This window comes from Orussus abietinus, unplaced genomic scaffold, assembly GCF_000612105.2.
Source record: "Orussus abietinus isolate OABI.00-Male unplaced genomic scaffold, Oabi_2.0 scaffold755, whole genome shotgun sequence".
Classification (NCBI taxonomy): Eukaryota; Metazoa; Arthropoda; class Insecta; order Hymenoptera; family Orussidae; genus Orussus; species Orussus abietinus.
This window is the reverse complement of record NW_019394898.1, coordinates 8,420-29,932: the sequence shown is the minus strand read 5'-3', so window position 1 is coordinate 29,932 and position 21,513 is coordinate 8,420. Positions and strand designations below refer to the sequence as shown.

The window sequence follows — 21,513 nt, the reverse complement described above, 5'->3', positions numbered from 1 at the left end:
TGAAACTCTTCATTTTTGATTCTAGGCCTTCAAAAGGCGTGAAAATATCGAAAATATGCGACGTTGGTTCTAGTCCATGATAAGTTAATAAATTTTTTTATGAAAAATGAAATTTCGCGAGTTTCAGGACCATCATTAGGGTTTCCGTATTCATGTACTAAAATTTGAAACGATTCGGTTCACCCAGTTCGGAGAAAGCTTTTATAAACGATTTGACCCCTCAGAGACGCCTTTCACATCCCCTTAAAGTGGCCGCAGAGAATTCCGACCGGTTGGATTAGGTGGGGGGGACTCTCAGGTTCAAAGCAATTCCTTTGCCAATCTGCTCCGAGCAATTGGGGCGTCAAGATCACTGTCTCCGCGCACCCTTGTCTAGTGCCTGTGTTACGAAACGCGATGGAATCGTCACTCGAGCAACGTTACGCGATAAAGTTTTGTTGAACTGAACAAATCTCTTGCAGAGACCGACCAATTGTGCAAGCTTTCGGAGATAGCGCTCTATCGTATTCGCAAGTTTCGCGGTGGTTGAAAGAGTTTAAGGAAGGCCGGGAAGAGGTGGTTGACGACCCCCACGCTGGACGGCCGTCAACCAGCACAACCGACGACAATTTCACCCGTGTGCGCGATCTGTTAAATTCTGACCGTTGGTTGAGTGTCCAGATGATTGCGGAAACTCTCAACATTCCCAAAACAATTGTACATGAACTAGTGACCGATAAATTGCACATGAGGAAGGTGCGTGCCCAAGCTGGTTCCCAAGCTTTTAACGGACGATCAGAAGAATTACGGGTGACTGTCGCGACTGAACTTCTCGAATGCGTGAAAATTGAGCCTTCTTTCTTGGATAATGTCATTACCGGGGGTAAAACATTGTGTTTCGAGTACGACCCAGAAACAAAACGTCAAAGCTGCAAGTGGCACACCTTGGGATCCCCAAAACCGAAAAAAGCAAGAATGAGCAAGTCGAAAATGAAAACGATGTTGATTGTCTCTTTTGACGCCAAAGGTGTGGTTCACAAATAGTTCGTTCCTCAAGGTCAACGCTGCCTACTACGTCGATGTACTGGAAAAACTGCGAAAAAGGGTCGTCCGAGTGAGAAAGGAGATCGCCACTACCTAGGAACTCCACCATGACAACGCTCCAAGCTACACCGCTCTGGGCGTCCGTGAGTACTTGGCGAAGTACAACTTGGCAACGCTGCCACAACCCCCCTACAGTCCGGACATGGCTCCGGCCGACTTCTTTCTCTTCCCAAGGATCAAGACCGCCCTGAAAGGAATCCGTTTTGGGTCGATTGACGACGTCCAAGGCGCCGTGACGAAGACCCTTGCCGAGGTCCCCATTGAAGCTTTCGAGAACGCGTACCGTGCATGGCAGAGCCGCTGGGAAAAGTGTTTAGATGCCCAAGGGAATTACTTCGAAGAATATAAAACTTTTGTAACGATATCTAGAATAAATCTATTGGTTAAAAAAAATTGCATTACTTTCCGGACATGCCTCGTACATACTAACGATAGGAGTCGGGTAAATTAAAAAAAATTCCTGATTATTTTCTATATTTTTTGAGTCAGTCAAATGTTCGTTTCTTTTTCTATGATATTGGAAGGGACAGATTTCTATTTCCCCCACTTCTGAAATTTGGATCATTGGCGTCAAGTCTTCGGTAGCATCTCGCTAACGCCTAAACGCGCAAAGCGCGTTTCATTCATCATTCCACACTACGAGTTTCTCATTCAAATGTAATCGGCTCAAAACTTTATCAAGTTTCTTGAAAATACGCGTCTCTTAGCTTTTATGCTCTTCAACATATATATGAATGAATAAGGTCGGCAGCGGATATTTGGAAATGTTTTCTTACTACATATAGTATGTTTAGTAATGAATTCTTTTGTTAACTCATACTTACGAATTATATTTTATTTAAATGATCCTTACATATTTTCCTATTGACAATGTTTAGTTGTTGAGACTTAACAAGTTTACTGTAGTATAGATGATTTCTAAATGTGTCATAAATGTTTCATAACAAAATATTAAGTAAAAAGTTCAAGGAATTGCAAAATCTGTACCCTTCTGTCACATTTCCCTTATTGGACGGAACATTGTTTCCATTCCATCACATGAAAAATATTTAACATAATTAGTTACAATCCATACAATATTTCGTAATAATTTGTGCAGTACGCGATAATATAATAAATATGCAAGGAATCATTCAATAACCTCCTTTAGACTTTCATCTGTTCGATAATACGAGAAGACTAAAATATTACAAATTGTAGGTGGTAATTTCATTTTTAGTGTTGGCTTTAACACATTTATCGCGAAATCAACATTGGATTATACTTTAAATCTTAAAGGGAAAAGAGTATCGGAATAAGCCATTCATAATTATAACATATATCGGTAGTGCGGAAAAAAATTTGAAATCTGATTCAACGCATGATTTTTATCATTTTGCGTTTATGAATGGATTTCTGTTTATTACAAAAGTCTTACATGACTGTGTGCCCGTCACGTATTTGAAGTGCGAAAATTAATATTTCGTAGTACGATGGGTTGCCATTTGGCACGAGCTCATATTTATGAGTACTAGTATGGCAACCCATCCATATCTACCACCCTTCAAAAAATAAGCGCGTGATGAATGGTAACCCCGTCATGTTGCGAAGCACTTACTGTTACATTATGTACAACAAGAATCAATATACTAGTACAAAATACTCATTAAAGAAAAGAATTGATCGTTAGTTTAGTGAATCCTTCAATAATTTATATAGCACGTGATGTATGGTTTGCTACAAATAATATTCATTCTTGAACAGTTTAGAATCTCACACGTTTTGTGTCAGTTACAAATGTAACATTTTCTTCGAAAATTTTAAATTAAATGAATAAATAGCTTCTACCTTATCGGTTTTATCAAGTCAAATGCAAAAGTATTCGTTATGCAAGTGACAAGATTATTTTCGATGTATGCAAACGAAACGAAGGAAAGCATTATTGTCCTCGACAAAGTAAGAATGAAACGGATTCACGGTGTAGATTCATTTTAGTCGGGGCGTTCGTTTTAACGCCACTGCTTTTTTCCGTTATCATTTGACTCCAACTACGTACAAGATTCTTTATACTTTCGCTGAATGAAGTTTCGTATGAGTCTTGAAGATAACAAAGCGTCCACATTCCAGCATTCTTATTTTCTTTTCCTTCGATTTTACAAGTTATGCTCACATATGTCAATGTGTGAACACTGTTAACGCTAAAATAAATTAACATAAATAAATATAGTCATATTTACAGACGCTGTAATCATTACGAGCTAGCTTCATCGATGACCGTAATAACTCTGTTATTTGGCGGGGCGGTCATTAATCGCCATTTTGGTTTTGATTCTTCCTCTTCGGGAGGTGCTTGGCTGATGCCGCCTTGACTACCGGAACTTGGACCTTTTGATCTTGCTAAGGACCATCTGCGACCTCTTCGATCCAGAATTATCGGCATCTCAGCAATAAGGTTGTTCTCAAATTCGGAGAGCATCAAATAGTTTTCAACCTTATTACATGAAGTGATACAGTCGCCAATATAGTCAAGGTCATCAAGAAGATTGTCCGGTAAATCCATATCAGCGATGCCTTCTTCAGAAATGCAAGTCAATTCAGGTTTATCCATTCCAAGTGCATCTATAATTTCGCCTGAAATAAACGGTGATGTATCACTGAATAGAGTACAATAATATGATAATTCCTTTAGTGTTTTCGATGATAATAAATTATTCATAGAATACTTTAATTTGGTAAATAGAATAAATCATTTATACGTTAATATGATCTCTTGGTCATAGTAAATGATCATTAATCTACCATGCCAATTTTAAAGTTGTTCGGAAGTGTTCACAAAGAAATAAATTACCATCTAAGTTATTCATTAAATACGTCATTGTTGATCCCAAAAAATTAATTCCTTAAAACATGATACTGATCAGGTTGGCAACACCGATAATAATATAGGTGTTGACAATTTGCAATATACGTGCCTAAAATGCACTTTGAATATGTGAATGGAATTATGTAACCACAAATAGATGATCAACGATGCGTGGGTTCGACTTCGTTCCTTGCAACAATTTCTTTTTCAAGACATCGCTTTTACTTAATTTAATTCTGAATTACTCGTTCTCGGTTGCATTCATTAATTCTCTTTTGAAGTTTACGCTCTTTAAGCGAAATAAAAGTACATGCATCATAATAAACATTATTTAATTGCAAAATCTGTATTGAAAATTAGGAGCATTTAAATATTAATATAGTAGCTATATTTTACATGACGATGTAAGCTATTTTAGTTTACAAAACCACCGTCAGCAAACAGTGCCGAAGAAACGATTCTCATTTAGAGAAATAAACTGTCATTATAGGCCATCGCATTTGAAATATCTTCAATATTATTTTTCACTCAAATGACCTGGCTCAAATAATAGGTAATCAAATAAAAACTAATTAATTAGTCGATTAATCAGTAATACGACGGAAAAAATGTCTGATTTCTTGATTAAACAGTAATCAGAAAGGGATATTTTCTGTTTTCTCGTGTTTGAAACTGATCCTACTTTTCCGTGAGGTTTCGCGATAACCGAATGGGGACAAACCTCGCAGCCATCCATTTAGAAACAGGTAGTGACTACACTACCGCTGCGTCTTTAGCAGCCTTTAAACGTTTCACGTTTCGTTAAGGACTATGCTCCGAACACTAAAGTGGTAATGGAACGATCTTTAAGGGTGCTGACGCAGAGCTACAATCAAGACCCAAAACTGCATGAACGGATTGGCAGTACCTCTCCGCTCTGTTAGCCAACGATGTCACACATTGAAAATTCATCCCGCTTACATCGCCTCACTTCGGCGGATTTTGGGAGGCTGGAGTGAAATGCACAAAATATCACCTCAAACGAATTATAGGTGAAAGCACGTTAACATATGAAGAGTTAAGCACGGTGCTAGCCCAGATCGAGGCTTGTTTGAACTCAAGACCCATATCCCCATTGAGTGGTGACCCTGGTGATCTCATCGCCCTTACGAACGTTTTCCTCCAACCAGATGGCTCTTTGGCCGCATCTTCAGCACTCATCCAGGGAAGAACGGACAAGTACGGGTCGACACCGTGACACACGGTGACCTCTACCTTACAAAGGCCGATCTCCAAGATTTGTCCTCTGCCAATGGAACCGGACTCGCCTCACGTGGCAAATCAAACGACCTTTTAAGTCCCGTGATTACGTGATGCTTGTATATCTCATTGGTGTCTTAGTTATTTACCGCTCAAGATTTTATGATACGCTCCTCCCCATAGTTCGTCATGGCAAGCGGTTCAATTTAATAGTGTATACGATCCAGGAAATTCACGTCGTCCATTAAGACGAGACGGGCAACATGTTTGATCCTGATCCTAATTTTATCGTAAGGTTCCGCGTTAACCGAATAGGGACACACCTCGCGCGTTATAATTGTTACACCCCATATATTTCCCACAGAATGATACCTCCACTCGCTCGAGAGCGTGGCTTGTTTTGTTACCGTAGTAACCATTTGTAAATGAAGTTAATGTCTTTCTGCTTTCTCATCGAGTGTAACGCTTTGTCTAACTTCATTTATTTCAACCGCTACATCTCGATTTACCAGTAATCAGAAGGAAGAATTTTCTAATTACTCAATTAATCAGTAATCAAGAAGTGAAATTTTCTGATCAATTTTATACGAACGAACGACTGAAGTTGACTATGTTGTATGTATCTGATCACATTTTCCATGATGGGTTCGTTTATCTTATCCCTGTGAACATTATTGGAATGGAATAATTCGTCAAAAGTGTCTGCATAAAAGTGAATTAATATCAGCTGTGATGTGTAACTTGTGACGCCCCAAATACGAATGATTATGTAGTACATGTCAAGAAATATAATAAAAAATGAATATATAATTATCTTCTGTAAGCGACTTACATAGGTTTCGTGACGTGGTATATTGGTGCACGCGTTACAAGGACGATAATCGCGCTGTTTTGGTATAATTTTGAGTGATTGGCTCGGTGGTCAGACCCCGTGCCGATGGGAGAGGCTGTCTTTATTTTGAGCAAAATTAATGAATTGTCTTTTCAAGATTAAAAACAACGAAAAATGGATTATTATTTGGCGTCTTTAAGGTTATCTATTGCGATTCGGTTATCAGTTATCGTTTCAACTTTAGGTATGATCAGCATTTACATTTAAGGTACGAATCATGCTGTGTCGTAGATATTGAGATAATGGACAACAAAGTTTTGTGTTTCCGTCTAGGCTTCTCGTTAGAACCTTTGTCTATATAGTTTAAGTTAGGCGTAGTTAGGTTTTAAACCGGCGGGTACGCGACGATTAACAAAGAGGTAAATAACGAAGCGGTGAAGAGGACGTTGTCGAGGAACAGGACCCGCAACAGAGACGGCAGGATCGAGCCACGCGACACAGGAAAGAGAAGATGCAGAGCCCGCAAGGACTAGGGTCGGCGATGCCAGCTGTGGGGCCCTCCACTGCCCAACCTGGAGCTGGACCCTGAGATATGCAACGGCAATTCTGTGCTCGCAAATACGATCTGCAGGATCGATACTTCTCCGGCAAACTTGGGCCAATCTATGACCGAAATTCGAATCGCGTAGCGGAATCACTTCCCCGATCCTCAAAGGGCGCCAGTCGGGATTTATCGCATGACTCGGTATTTTCTGCCTTTCCCTTTCCGACCGGCTAGCTCCCTGCTAGTCGGAGAAGGTGTAGCTTCTGATCACTGCGGGGTTAGACAGGGAGCAAAGGAAACTAAAATAAAAGAAGCGCGTCGTGCTAAACCGGTAGTAGATTTAATAAAACAAAACTTAGGTTACAAAGGCCAGACACTGCTCATGCTACCGTCCCTCGCTCGAGGAGCCCTACACTCCTCCACGCGCAAATATGAGGATGCGAAAGCCCTTAACGGCCAGGTCGGACCCCAGAACAGCCGCGACTTTACCGCCTTCAGGCCTCGCTACCTGCCCCTTTTCGCGCAACCTTCCTTAGGCGCCCAGCCTCGGTCGTCTTCCCCAGGCATCGCTTCGGGGTGGATTCGGCCGTCTCCACGCAGACTTTCGATGCACCCACGTACAGCACGTTACTTACTCAACCACGAACGCGAGACCGAAATGGACCTTTTACTACAATTTCAGAAATCCCGAACAGACGCTCAACAACTGGTCAAAACTCGAGTGCGGGCTCGACGCAGACTGAGAAGTCGGGTCGCGACGATACCTCGCCGAAGTCCCCCCCCCCCCCGTAGCCGCGCACGGTTCCTTCCAGACCCCGCGGGGTTACGGAGTGTCGCGGAAGTCCAATAGAGAGACCTCGAATTCGCTTTCGGGGTGTTCGCCCCCCGCGAGGTCCTCATACCGACCGCGGGCCCTGCTCCAGCTGCTCAACGGAGCTCCGACGCCAAGTCGGGACTCCCATCCGTCCAGGTCTCACGATGCCACCGGTGCTTCGGGACTTCCTCTTCACATCCACGAGCCCTGTCCTCGTGGACACCCCGCGGTCAGCCCGGTCGGCTCTGCCACACCCTTAGGAGCTCGGAAGTGTCTGCGTTTCCCAACATGGCGATCCGAGGGAGGGCTTTTTTTGGCACGGCGCTCCCGCCTTGCAGGGGCGTCTGCCTCAAACTCTATACCACGGGACCGTTGCGGAACTCCACGTTAGAAACGGAGGGAGGTGCACGGGCGATACGCCGGCCCACCGTCGCGCACTGTTGAACGAAGATGGCCAGGTGCAACGAGGGAGGAGTCGGTGAACTCCCCTCGTAAGAACAATTGCTCTTCCTGGGGCGGAAGTCTCCTCGACTCCACCTGGGACGGAAGGCGGGAATACGGCTGGGCAAAATCACCGTGGGGGAGAAAAGGAGTCCGGAACTGCTGCTTCATCCCGAAAGCACGGCCCTACTAGACGAGAGCTGCGTGGTCGGCAGCAAGGCTCGGAGCGTTGGAAATAGCCGGCGTTAAACGAAAATCCCGCATTTGAAGAAGATCGGTGAATTCGTCTAATTGGCTGTTGAAAACTTTATGGACCCAGTTCGAGGGGGAAATTTCAGACCAAAAGAACTCGAGGACCTAGAAGGCTCGTTGTCTTCGAGCTGGACTACCGAGCTGTCTACACTCGGAAAAATTTGGTGCTGCCTAGTTGAGTGGGCCAAACTGCCTTAGAAGTAATTTTAAGAAGTAATCAGGAGCAGCGACGAGAAAAGGCTGTTGATGCCGTTCCCATGCGAGGTTTGATCCTAACAGGGATTTAGTTTCTCCTTTAGTTTCGCGAAGTAATGCGTGATTTCCGAATTGGGACGGCGTGGCGCGTACAACCTAACCGTTGAGTAGAACTCTAATTGTAAGTAGACGTCTTATGAAAAGGTTTACATGAATTATTCGCCGGAAAAGAAACAGTTACCTTTGAGTTTTTTTTGTGGGAATTTTGATCATGATTAAGGCTATCTAGAATGTGCCATACCATAGGAATCAAGCTACGTATTACCTTCCGGGAATAACATTTAAGAAGCCGTTTTGCGTAGAAAAATATTAGACCGCGAGGAGCCTGCTACCTTGTGGTTGGAAAAGCCATCGTTGAAGTTTTAGGAAGTTCATAAGCTGTCTGGACGATATTTCTTACCTCTCCCACATGGGGTTCGCAGTCGAAGAGCCATGTGGGCCGGTGCGTACTGTAGGTCTACGTGTTAAGTGCGAGGGGCTGCCTAGCGTAGAGTAAATTCAAATTTCAATAAAAGCGCGAAGCTGCTGTCTCCGAATAGAGTCATGTTTTCGGAAATGAGAAAAGCTACCTAAATATAACCAAGACGTCATCTATTACGTCCCGCGTAACGCTTCCTGCGCGTGCAACAATAAATAAATAAATAAAAATATATATATTTACGTATATTTCCATTAAAATATATATAAATCCTGCACGTACATCGGCTCGCGCATCGGGCTGAGACCGGTAGGCCCAGGCCACTCTAGTGAACTCATAAAGATGTCATTTTTTCTTAAACCCAAATAGCCAAGGGCCACCCAGTTTCAGTCCCGCGACCCGCCGACCCTGAGAAATAGTGAGTAAGACAGCGGGGTCCCGGTACTTTAAGTCTCGAAAAGTACAAGATAGGGAAACGGGACCCCCGCGACAGCCGACACCACCCTTGCACGTGCGAGGCCATAAATTCAGTTCAAATCCTAAATATTTAATCTTCCTAGAAAAAAGAAAACGTCAAACTCCCTCTCCTAACAACATTTTTCCCAAATTTCCCTACTCCAAGCCAAACCCTCCAACCAAAACTCCCAAAATCCCACTCGACCCCGAAGTCCCATTTTTTCCAACTCCTCTTCCAATTAGAACCTTCCAAATCCCACTCTTACCCATTTAACAATTTTTCCAACTCCCACCATCTTAAAACTTACCAATAGGAATTTGACTTCTACCCTTACCCGAATTTTGGGCCTCAAGCGTCGGGGGTGTAAACTGTATAAAAGCCAGCGTTTAAGCAGCGAGCGTTACTTGTTTTCAACTTGTCATTTGGACTTCTTGCACATTTTGTCACTTGTCATTCGGTCTACTTTTACTTGTGCTTGAACGATTTCAATCTCTCTTTCAACTCATCACTTGAGCGATTTCTTCTTCAACTTGAATTTCGACTACGACTACGAGTTAGTCCATTTCGCCGCCTTATCTTTAATCGTTTCTTCGAAGATCTAGCTTCCCAAGGAAGACTTCCAAGGTATTTAATATGCGCACACACACGGTCATACACACACAAGCACACACACATCTGTGAATTCCCCAAACCCCTTTTTTAATAAACCTAGTAAAACGAAATCCCATTTCTTTTGTTCTTTCTTCCTTATCCCAATAACGATAAGTTCGCGTAGGACTTGGTGAGGGGCCCACAAAATTCCTATCTCTGCTTTTCCTTATTCTCCTCCTCAATCGCAGAGGAAGGCGCGGAGCCTTTGTGTGGCTCCCCTTCCTCTCACGAAATTTCAATCCTTCTTTTTTTAATCGTGAAGGAAGGCGCCGTGCTTTTGTGTGGCTTCCGTTCCTCTCACTACTCCTTCCTTTCCTTATTTCAAATCGTGAAGGAAGGCGCGGAGCTTTTGTGTGGTTCCCATTCCTCTCACCACTCCTTCCTTTCCTTATCTTTAATCGCGAAGGAAGGCGCGGAGCTTTTTTGCGGCTCCCCTTCCTCTTGCGAAACTCCTTTCCTTTTCCTAAAATAAATTCGAGCATTCCTTTCTTTTGCCCAATTCCCAGACTTGTCACATCTCTTTTGTCTGTTAATCGCGCCGCTGTCTTTGGTGATCGAATCGGTTGTTATTTTGCGTTTTGAGTAGGTTAGAGTCCGGTTTGACCCCGGCAATCTCGGCCTCGACTCTAATCTCACAAAATGCCCTCAACTAGCCCAGATAAGTCGTTAATGACCGCGGAGAGAGGGGGGTTCTTTCTAAACGCCGGATTTAAGAGGGATCGAGAAAAAGACAGAAAACTAAACTATTAGAAGACAACTAAGGTAGCATATATTGTCCAGACTGAACAAGTTATAACAAAATCAATAAATGAAAGTTGCATGATTAGGAACCCGACAATAACAAAATGAAATTACACTAATTGGCCGATAGTAAAAAAAACCATACGCGATAAAAAAATTCAGATTTTAGCGAAAATAACGATCTCACCCAAATTTACCGAAGTAACTCAAACGGATTCTAAATTAACCGAAACACAAAATAACCAAGATAACCAGAGTTAGCCGATTAATACCAAAGAAAGCCCGACATTACACGGAACGCGCAATAATTTCTAATCGATCCAACCAAACTAACGGCAAGATAGCACGACGCCGTAACGATTGTAGTTTACTGGAGGTAGTTTCCCGCACGGAGCACGTGGGCATACCGGACGCATCGGCCGACGTGGCTTTTCAACTGCGAACCCCGTGTGGGAAAGGTACAAACGATCTTCTTGACAGCTTAACACGACTCTAAAAATTTCCTAAAACTTTAAATACAGCTTTCGGTGACAATACAACAAAACACGCACTGTCTGAAATCTCAACTAAACTGCGATTACTTAAATGAAATATTCCCAGGAGGTATTAGGTAGCTTCGCGTTCTACTCGATGCCCTGGCGCTCCAGATAGCCCTACTCTCAGCCGAGATTCACACAAGATACTCCAGATAGCTACCAAATTCCCGACGAATAATTCCGCAAAAGTCGCATAAGGATTCCACTCAAAAATTTGTTCAAAGATAGCACTATAAAGAATTCGATCAAAATTCACCCAAAAAGTCCACTCAACACGGATTCAAGAATTCTACTTAAGAATTCTACTCGGAGACACGCTACGGTTCGGCTCGATTTGCCTCGCCGCCTTAATTCGGATATTTACAATATTTAATCTGCAAAGCTAAACCGGAAAAGATAACTAAATCCTTGTTAGAATCCAAATCTTGCACGGGAACGATGTTGACGGCCTCCCTCATCGTTTTCGTTGACCACTTCCTCTCAGATAGCTTTGACACGAGTCCTTAGAAACCACAACTTAAGCAGCCAAAATTACTATACACGTCTAGACAACTCGGTGGTCCGGGTCAAAGAGAGCGAGCCCCTTAGGTCCTCGAGCTCCTTGGATCCGAAATTCCCCTTCCACCTTGCCCAAAGCGGATTTCGGTGGCTGATTCGCTCAACTTCTCGATCTTTCTCAAATGCGGGCGCTTTACTCGGCGCCGGCAAATTCCAATGCGCCGAGCATTACCGTTGTCCGCGCGGTCGTGGTCCTCCAGGACCGTATCTTCGGGTGAAGGCAGCAGGTCTGAAAAATATTCTCCCCTCCAGGGTGTCCCTGCACGGCCGCATCCAAGCCTGTCGTCCCAGGTGGAGAATTCGGTTAGTCCATCGTCGCGGGAGGAATTCTTACCCCTGCGAGGTGAGGTCGCTGAGGCCTCTCCCTCGCCGCCCCCGGCCATCCTCAGTCGACAGGGCGCAGCAATGCGCCCATATTTCTTCCACGCACCTCCCTCCGCGCCTAACGTGGGGTCCGGCATGCACCAGATGCGGAATTCCGCTCTTCTGCTCAGATTGAGGGTCCAGCCCTGGGCTGGAGAGTGGAGGACCCCAAGGGAGCGTATTTGGTCCTACAACACCTCGTGGATTCCGTATACCCCCCCCCCCCCAGCGTCGCGTGGCTCCATCCCTCTGGCTCATTGTGGTTCCTCTTCCACAAATTCGTCTTCTTCACCGCTCCGCTGTCTACATTTCGATCGTCGATTCCCCGTCAGCTTGAACCTATCAACGCAACTATGCTACACAATGACTAAATAAAACTCGAAACAAAATGCAATATACGATGTCGCCTTTTCTCTAAAATTTCTAAGAGACAGTCAAACTCGCAACAAATTTATAACCAAACATTGACCATTAGAACGCAAAAGATAGCTAACCTAAATCGCAATAATAATAATGGAAAACGTAAAATAATGTAAGGATATTAGAATCGCGAAGGAGTGATAGTGTCGTAAGTCTTTTTCGAACGGTAACAGGTAAAATAACGTTTATTAACAAATAAAACTGACTGAATACACGGCGTCTTTAAGGAGTTCCCGTCTTATATGGCTTATGCCCGTCGTAATCGTCGTCGTCGTCGTCAATTTGGAACTGCCGAACCTTTTCGCTTCAGTTCGGCTCGAAACTTCTGTATCCCGGCTGGTCGGATACCGTACATCGTTTCCAAAACGCACGTCCGTTTCACGTTTTGAAGCAGATCCTAAACAGCCGAGGAAAACGTCCATGCTGCCCTATCAAGAACTCCCTGCCGACTTTGCTACTTTACGGTATACCAGACGCGTTCTGGCAGACCCCGCTGAACGTCTTACAAAACTAATGGTACAAATAACTTATGGATTAGCGCTAAATATCTAGTTACTACAATAACAACGGCTGAAAAACAATGACTAAATACTCCTCAAAATACAGACAGCCTCTCCCATCGGCACGGGGTCCGACCACCGAACCAGCCACTCAAAATAATCGAAGATAGCAAAATATCGGCCTTGTGACGGGTGCGCCAAAATGACACATCACAATACATCTCTTATGCGGATATTGTACTAAATGCGGTGTCCAGATTGCAATATTGATTACTGACTGATAGTATATTTTAAAAAATTGTATTTCATTACCTACTGAGCAATTACTACAAAATGTTAAATGCCGATTACAGATTAATTGAATAATCGATAAAAATGTGAATCGTGATTATTCTATTTCTGATTAATCGAGTAATCAAGCAATTTTTCATTTTAATTGCTGATTAACCGAGTAGTCAGAAAATGTCTCCTTCTGTTTCCTGATAAATCGAGTAATCAAACAACTCTTCATTTAGAATACAGATTAATTGACTAATACAACATTTTAAATCGTAATTACACGATTACTTCAGTAATAAAAGATAGCCTTTAATTAAATATTACCCTTTTGCCGATCTCTGAATACAGGTAAGAGACAGTGGTCCTTACCGGATGAAACTTAGTTCCAAATATAAATCAGAAAATAGTCCACATTATCCACATGCGACAATATGTAAAGCAGTTGACCGCCACATCTCCATAAGCACAATATAAAAATGTGGCTATCAACGATGTCGATTATGTAGGTGGTTGGGTCAGAAAATTCCCATAATTGTTGAAAGAGGCATAACAATCTATTCGCCTCATCTGTTTCCTTATAAGAATCCCTTAATTTTGAGTTCTTCCCCCACAAATTGGTCATTAAACAAATGAATGAATAATTCAATACAAACTGTTACCTCGATTACCTGACCCAGGTGCAAGCTCAGCACCTAGCACCAGAGCCGCTGCAGTAGCTCCAGCAGCTACTCCTTCGTTTTCAGGTTCTTGACTAAAAGAAAATCTCCTTCTTTGAGGACAAGTATCCGATAAGCACAGATGTTTGGTCCCATTCGCTCTGGTATGTTTATGTCTAGAGAGATTCCTTCGATGAAGATCAATGAAGAACAGGGTGAAGCTGCCAACCAGAACACACGTTGAGCTGAAGTAGTAGCCGGCCTTTCCACCACAACCAACGTTCATGTACCCTGAGCCATATTAAATGGAATTAATCAACGATGTTAATTTCACAAATGGCCTATCAAAAAATAATCTTCCAACATAGATAATTTCTGATAGATTTATTAATCACGTTATATATCTTAGTTGTACCTTTATTTACGGAAACTATTTCTTTACGAAGCTCCTAAATAATAACTTATTTTTCGTACAATTAATGTGGCACATACTAAGGAAAACAAAAATGAAATATTTAAATAACTCATAAAAATTGCTGCGTATAACAGGCAAATGTGAATCGCTTTTTATACCCTCTAGAATGTATCATACATTTCGAAAAATGAAAAGGGAACAATTTGCTACAACATGCCAATATGAGTGTAAATACTGATGTACTTCATTACAATAAGCATACGCATAAGGTCAAAAATGCTTTCGTGCGTGGCTTAACTAAACGTTTCGTTAGATTCAATTACAATTAAACAAGAATGAATTTAATCAGGATACAAAAAATCGCAAGAGAACATTCGAAAGTTTACCTGTTTTGAGGTCGTTTACCTGATATCGGAACACCAATAGCGATTGGTATAGCCTGCGAACATTGAACAAATCCCCAGGTTCTAGCGAAATTTCGGGCACGAACTCTTTCATAGGTGTACATCTTTAAACTATAGTGGTAACCGCCGCAGAATATACCTGATGACAAAACATTATTCTGATTACTTTGTTATTATCATTTTCTTTACGTTAATGGAGTTTAAACTTGTTAACGACTGGAGTAAATGTTAAATTGCCGTAGGGGTTGAATACTCTTACAAAAATAATCAATTGGTGTGATATTTACTCTAGTTCAGAACTAGAATTAGCTCAACGTTAGTGCAAGATTGACAAGGGTTTGAATAGTAGAGCTTATTCGCGGTTTGATAGTATATTGTGGTCTCCATGCGTCTTCCTTATCACATATATAAACATTCAAGCATTTTAGAGTTTGTATCGTGCCGTTAGACACGACTTTCCCGATTTCCCTCTGTAATTGTTTTGGAATGGAAGGCTAGCAGTAGCTAGTAGGATTAAGTCAGAGTACCTTTAATGAAATTCGAATTGGAGAACCTTAGCCGAAATTGGGATGGCTGATCAGCCTAACTTAAAGTATGATTTGTTTTTAACGAACCATTTCTGAGAATGGGTCCGCGAACTATATTTTGCCGCAAAACCATATTTCTTCCCGGAGCTAGGCTCTACGGGGTTTAGTATGACTTATACTAAATTATCCAATCGCGGATATTAACTGGTATAGGGTTTATATGCGGTAAAGGTGATCGGAGTTTGTCAGAATACAGAGCCGCAAGGGAATTGGTGGGAAATAATTTTGAGGGATAGGAACAATTAGAGTATGGTAAGGCGACTTTGCAAGGCCCACTAGTTGTTAGGTCCTGAAACTCAACATGTAAAAATCATCCGTTCCGTTTCGGTGTTCCGAATTGGAGCTCGAGAGTTGAGGAGCCATTCTCAACCCCGAGGAATCAGAACCCACACCGGAACGAACGTTTAAGTAGTTACCTATGTGGCGTCTCCTCACAATATCGTGGTCTACTCTTCGAAGCCAGAATGCAAGTGCCATCTCGCGTTGCTCCGCGCTCGCGTTCGCGTTCGCGGTTCCCTCTCTAAAAGCCTCCCTACTCTCTCTCAAGTACCGTCGCACATGCACGAGTTGCGCTGAAATAATATTAAGAGTACAGGGGCTCACGTTCAACGTTGGACCCGTTTTACAACTGTTTCCCCGAAGGATTTTAAAGTTTCTCGCAGGAAACTTTAACTTCATTTGCCTATTTAACTCGTGGGGAAGGGGGTTTCGCAAAATCAGTTTCTGATTGCATTGAGTCTCTTACACATTACTATTTATCAAATCGCTTTTATTTCTAATTTTTATTCGCTCCTTCTGGGTTTCCAGATTTATAAGAATAAAAGTTGCTGGACCAATCGATTTTTTAATTTCGTGCGGACTTTCGTACACCGCCAAGAATTTTGCGATCAGTTAATTCGCGGGTGTTAACAATGTATATGTCATGTATGTGCTGATCCGGCTCGAAGGACTAATAAATGTTAACGTTATTATGTTATTAGTTCACGGCAGAACGGCAAGATAGGGGTGGATGCGAACTTGTCGCGCACTCGGGCGGTCGCGAGGAGTTGTTTTATCTGCCGTTTTGGCTTACCCTGGATTTCCTTTTGGCAATCTCAGACTAGATAGGGCTTTCAATGGGGCAGAGCCTCAGCCTCTAAGCATATTTCAACAACGAAAGCCGTGTAAAAGTGAATGCAGAGATTGAGTGTATCTGTCGTCTGAGGATGATTCGGTAGTGGACTCGAAATTATTAAGGGTTTCCGTGTGTCTATCTGTTGCGTCAAGTATGGTTTTCAATTGAATCTTTTTGTTCTTTGATATCGTTATGCTATTTGAGATTTGGTGTGGGTGGGCTCCACGGTCACACCTTGTGCAATGTGTTTTCGTGACCCTTTAACAAAGGGGGAACGGCGCCATGCCGTCACGCCCTCGGGGTGTAAGTGTGGAAGAACATTGCACCGAGAGACTGGGTCGCCCTGCACCTGTAGTCACCCGGGGAACGTCGCAATGACGTCACGCCGGGGGCTTAGACGGGGGTTACGAGTCCGTCTCTGGTATACGCGGTTCCGGTTTTCCTTCGTCAGGCACAGAATTGCCCGTGCGGTCAAACACCCGGAGAACGTCGTGATGACGTCACGCCGAGGAGTAGGTGCAGGAATGCAAGACCGTCTTTGGGCCTGAGAAGGAGGATGCGAGTCGTCTCGAGCGGCCAGATACTCATGGAACGTCGCAATGACGTCACGCCGAGGGGTAGGTGCAAGAGTCCGACGTCGTTGTCCTCGTTTTATGTTTTTCCACTGTCCGGGTTCGGCTCAAGCGGCTATACACCCGGAGAACTTCACGATGACGTCACGCTGAGGGAGCAGACGTGAGAGCGCGAGACCGGCCACGGACTGTCTCGCTACCGCGTGGAAAGGGAACGGCTCTATGCCGTCACGCTTCTCATGGTAAGCGAGTTGTATCGCCAAAATTTCTGTTTGACGAAAATTCCCGAAAGGGGAATCCGTCAAATGGTCCGCCGTTCGCAGGTGTTCCGAGGATACCAACCGGACGCTTCGTCGGTGTTTCCCTGAGTGCTCAGTTCCATGTGCCTACTAAGGGCAAGATTTTCAGCTGGTGAGGACCGGCACCTATTGCCTCGTCTCCTCGAGCTTTTAATCCGCTTGCCAGGGGGATCGGTGCAATACTGTCACGCTTAGCAAGCGTGTCGCAATTTGAGGATATTTTCTTGGACGAGTAGCGCTATGCTACCACGTCCAGAGGCTCCTTCGATCGGTATAGAACGATCAGAAAGGACTTCCATTAGAGAAAATCCACGCATTTTATACCCGCGGAATCTATGGTCTTTATTACTATATCATCGGGTTCCCACTCTGGCCTGCGTTCTTTGGCGTGCTTATTGGACACGATGGTTACCCATAGACGAATTCGTAATTCCTCGCCCTTTGATTCGCCGGGGTCCAGGCCGTGGTCACTTCCTCCAATCGGGGTGACTCATGTCGAAGTTAGATTCAATTTGATCGCGATGTTTCATCTCGCGACCTCGTGACTTTGCCCGTGTTGTGGGCGCGCGAGGCTCGCTCTTAACGCGCCGAGCAAGTGGTTGTTTCTATATCCCCCGCGAACTAGGTATCGCGTTTACTATTCCTCGCGGTGACAAGATTTGACTTATCTGCCATTGATGTCGCGTCGAGTATCTCCGACACGTCACAATATATATATATGTACACGAATCGTGCCTTTCCGGGACTTGAAAAAGGATGTCGCATTTTTATTACTAAACGACAGAATAGGAACCAATATTCTCAGAAATCCATCATTTCTTTGTCTGACTAAAAAATTGTACAATGTATATCTAAATTATTACTGAGTCTACATTTCCAGGACGTGACATTTTTAAAGATTAAATGACCGTAAAAGCCTATTTTTTGTGTTCTGGATAAATTTCAGATGATAATAGAACATTTTCCCATCCTGAATATTCTTGAGAAGAATTTTTTGGTTTTTCATTTAAAAAAGAGCATTAAATAATAAAAGCGTTTGTACAGGGACAATACATTACTGTACTCGACACTACAAAGACAGTCAATAGATATACACTTCACTACAAGGACGTTCGAAAACAACCAAAATAAAAACATGGAAGCTATTATTTTCATTATATATTAGGTGATGCATTTGGGAAATATAACATACATAGATATTCACAAGTGAGCGGGTTCGAATAAAGCAAAGAACATGAAAAATACATAGAAGGAATATAACGTAAGACCTACAAGGACATGAAAAATCGATCGAAATACGGGGACGCGATGTTCATAAGAAGATCAGTGCGTTATATAAATCGCGCATTCTGCAGTATTATCAGAAAATAAATTTTCTCGTTTTTTATACAGTAATATTACCTTTGTGCAAAAAAATCTCATTTGATCGATACGACATATACATTGATAGCATTTTTACAACGGTCTTGAGTTGAAGGATATAAAAGCCTAAGATTTACACGATAAATTATATAACCCATTAACTGTGACGAGAAGAATTTAAGAAGATATATCATTCAATTATGGTGACAAAAAATAAAATTAATGAATAACAGTACATGTTTTTAATGCATGTATTTTAGGACCCACTCGGCAAATCAAGTATCGATTTAGTGCACCATGAACGATATACACATCAGTATTTTTCAACTACCTAGTAGTCCAACGTAAATTGTGGACTAAATACATTCTATGATGATCCCGAAATTAAAGAAAAATTGAAAATCAAAGAGAACTGCTCGTTTCTATGCATTAAAACATTTTTTTTACGAATATGTATAAACATGTTGATAAAACTTGACACGTGTTTCCCTTGATAGGTAACCAATATTTTACGCGGGCCTATGTGCGATCCGAGATCGTAACAGGAGAGCCTTATAATTTATATACATAAAAAGGAATGATGATAAAATAAACTCTCCCATTCTATAAACAATACTTGATAACCATGCGAGTTTATGAAACAAACGGAAAAAAAAAAAACACCGAGAATCGTATTTCCATTGCCGATCAGTTACATTAAATCATGAATCTTTATAAACACGTCTAAATGACCTTTTAAAATATGAGGCAAGTACTTCACAATATAGATAACTGACATTTTACCCGGGCCTATGTGCGATCCGAGATCGTAATCCTTATTCTATTTGTACGTAAAAAGGAATTAGAACAAATTGAACTCTACCATTATTTACCATTCTATAAAAAAATATTTAAAAATTGTGTGAGATTACAGAACAAAGGGAAAAGAAGAATCTTCCTTCACCGAGATTTGAACTTGCGTACCACGGATCTCCTTCACTGGATCCCCGACCACTTGACCACCGTGTTAACATGTTGAATGCAATTTTTTTTTTGTAATATTAGCCGGTTGTTTAGTTTATTTAGCAGTTCGATTCATAATCTCAAGGAAATGTTCAAATTTTTCTTGAAATAGGGATTTTATAATATTCCTATAGGATTTGAAACACGTTCTCGAGTTCCATGATCCAGGGAACCGCCCACATAGACTTGACCATAAAATGGGTAATACAAGGACATCATATCAACGTATTCGTCGCTACGAAGACTCGCACAAACGTCGTGCACGCAACTTATGTAAATATCGCATTGTAGTTATTCTCACGAACGTGTATAGCCATTTTCCGACAAATCTTGTGAAGATTTCAAAGTTCTAATGATTATTTGATTATGTTGACGATGAAAAGTCACTTCAAAGCACAAGAAGCAATTAAACTATATACCGGTTGATGCAAGGACAGTAGTAGTATAACAGTAGCGGTTCTGGATACAGATTCCTGCACCGACNACTGCATCGACTTTAAATTAAAGGTGCCGAAAATCCGAGCATTTTCCAGGAAATTTAAATCACCAAATTTCACTTAGACGGGACGGCGCCGGAGCGTTTATAAGAAGATCAGTGCGTTATATAAATCGCACATTCTGCAGTATTATTGGAAAATTAATTTTCTCGTTTTTTATACAGTAATATTACCTTTGTGCAAAAAAAATCTCATTTGATCGATACGACATATCCATCGATTGCATTTTTACATCGGCCTTGAGTTGAAGGAAATAAAAACCTAAGATTTACACGATAAATTACATGATCCATTAACTGTGACGAGAAGAATTTAAGAAGATATATCATTCAATTATGATGACAAAAAATAAAATGAATAAATAACAGTATATGTTTTTAATGCATGTATTTTAGGACCCAATCGGCAAATCAAGTATCGATTTAGTGCACCATGAACGATATACACCTCAGTATGTTTCAACTACCTTGTAGTCCAACGTTAATTGTGGACTAAATACATGCTACGATGATCCCGAAATTAAAGAAAAATTGAAAATCAAAGAGAGCTCATTTCTATGCATTCAAATATTTTCTCTACGAATATGTATAAACATCTTGATAAAATTTGTGACACGTGTTTCACTTGATAGGTAACCAACATTTTACGCGGGCCTATGTGCGATCCGAGATCGTATCGGAAGAGCCTTATAATTTATATACGTAAAAAGGAATGAGAATAAAACAAATTCTCCCATTCTATAAACAATACTTAATAACCATGCGAGTTTATGAAATAAAGAAAAAAAAAAAGTACCACCGAGATTCGATCCTGCGTACCACGACCTTGTTACCTCAACTCCTTACCAGTATACCAATGTATCCCTTTGTGACAATATAATATAATACTAATTAGAAAATTACGAATTGGAACAATATAATCCAGTTTAATACCCTAACATTTCTATGAAAAGTGATACAACTAATTACTGACTAGATTGTAAAAAACGCATCTTTGCCTCTCAACATTTTTTAAGGATGTCCCCTTATTAAACATTAAACGATTCGTTTTTGGTGTAAATAAAGTGCAAGGCAGTGTATTTTTCATTTACTTCCAGTTACCAGTTACTTTTAATATCAAATCCACTTTCAAGCGAAATCCCATATCAATTCCTAAGAGTAGGCTGAATAACTCTGGTTTAAACGTTGTATGATTCAGACTGGTGGAAAACGTTACTTACAATACGTTGATCATTCTTCCTCGCTCGCAAGGTAATGTACAAGATGACATCCGAAACAAAATGTGGCATAATTCCGTTTTATTTTACGGTACATATGTACGTAATAAATTACTATATCGCACATTCGCTAGAACGTGACGCAAAACTGTCTTGCAATTATC

General features: G+C 41.8%; 2 protein-coding genes across 2 annotated transcripts; one reads left to right on the top strand and one right to left on the bottom strand.

Annotated features, from left to right (window-relative positions):
• Positions 1 to 461: 461 nt before the first annotated feature.
• On the top strand, positions 462 to 1,023 carry LOC111674143 (putative uncharacterized protein FLJ37770; the record flags this gene model as incomplete). Its single annotated transcript, XM_023433450.1, has 1 exon — positions 462 to 1,023. A coding segment is annotated over one exon (562 nt), but the record flags the coding sequence as incomplete, so codon positions are not given.
• A 1,889-nt stretch (positions 1,024 to 2,912) lies between these two features.
• Positions 2,913 to 14,814, bottom strand: LOC105702668. The gene is made up of 3 exons (XM_012430391.1): positions 14,702 to 14,814; positions 13,885 to 14,172; positions 2,913 to 3,693 (listed from the first exon to the last, which is right to left on the bottom strand). Exons 1-3 carry the CDS (start codon positions 14,802 to 14,804, stop codon positions 3,314 to 3,316), a joined length of 771 nt encoding a protein of 256 aa, XP_012285814.1. The 5' UTR covers positions 14,805 to 14,814; the 3' UTR covers positions 2,913 to 3,313.
• Positions 14,815 to 21,513: the final 6,699 nt, after the last annotated feature.

Excerpts from the sequence above, each read along its gene's own strand:
- LOC105702668 (XM_012430391.1), bottom strand. The coding sequence starts at position 14,804 with ATGTACACCTATGAAAGAGTTCGTGCCCGAAATTTCGCTAGAACCTGG. Across the intron at positions 14,173-14,701 it reads TATTGGTGTTCCGATATCAG|GGTACATGAACGTTGGTTGT; the intron begins GTAAACGACCTC and ends AATATGGCTCAG. Across the intron at positions 3,694-13,884 it reads ACCTGGGTCAGGTAATCGAG|GCGAAATTATAGATGCACTT; the intron begins GTAACAGTTTGT and ends CGTTTATTTCAG.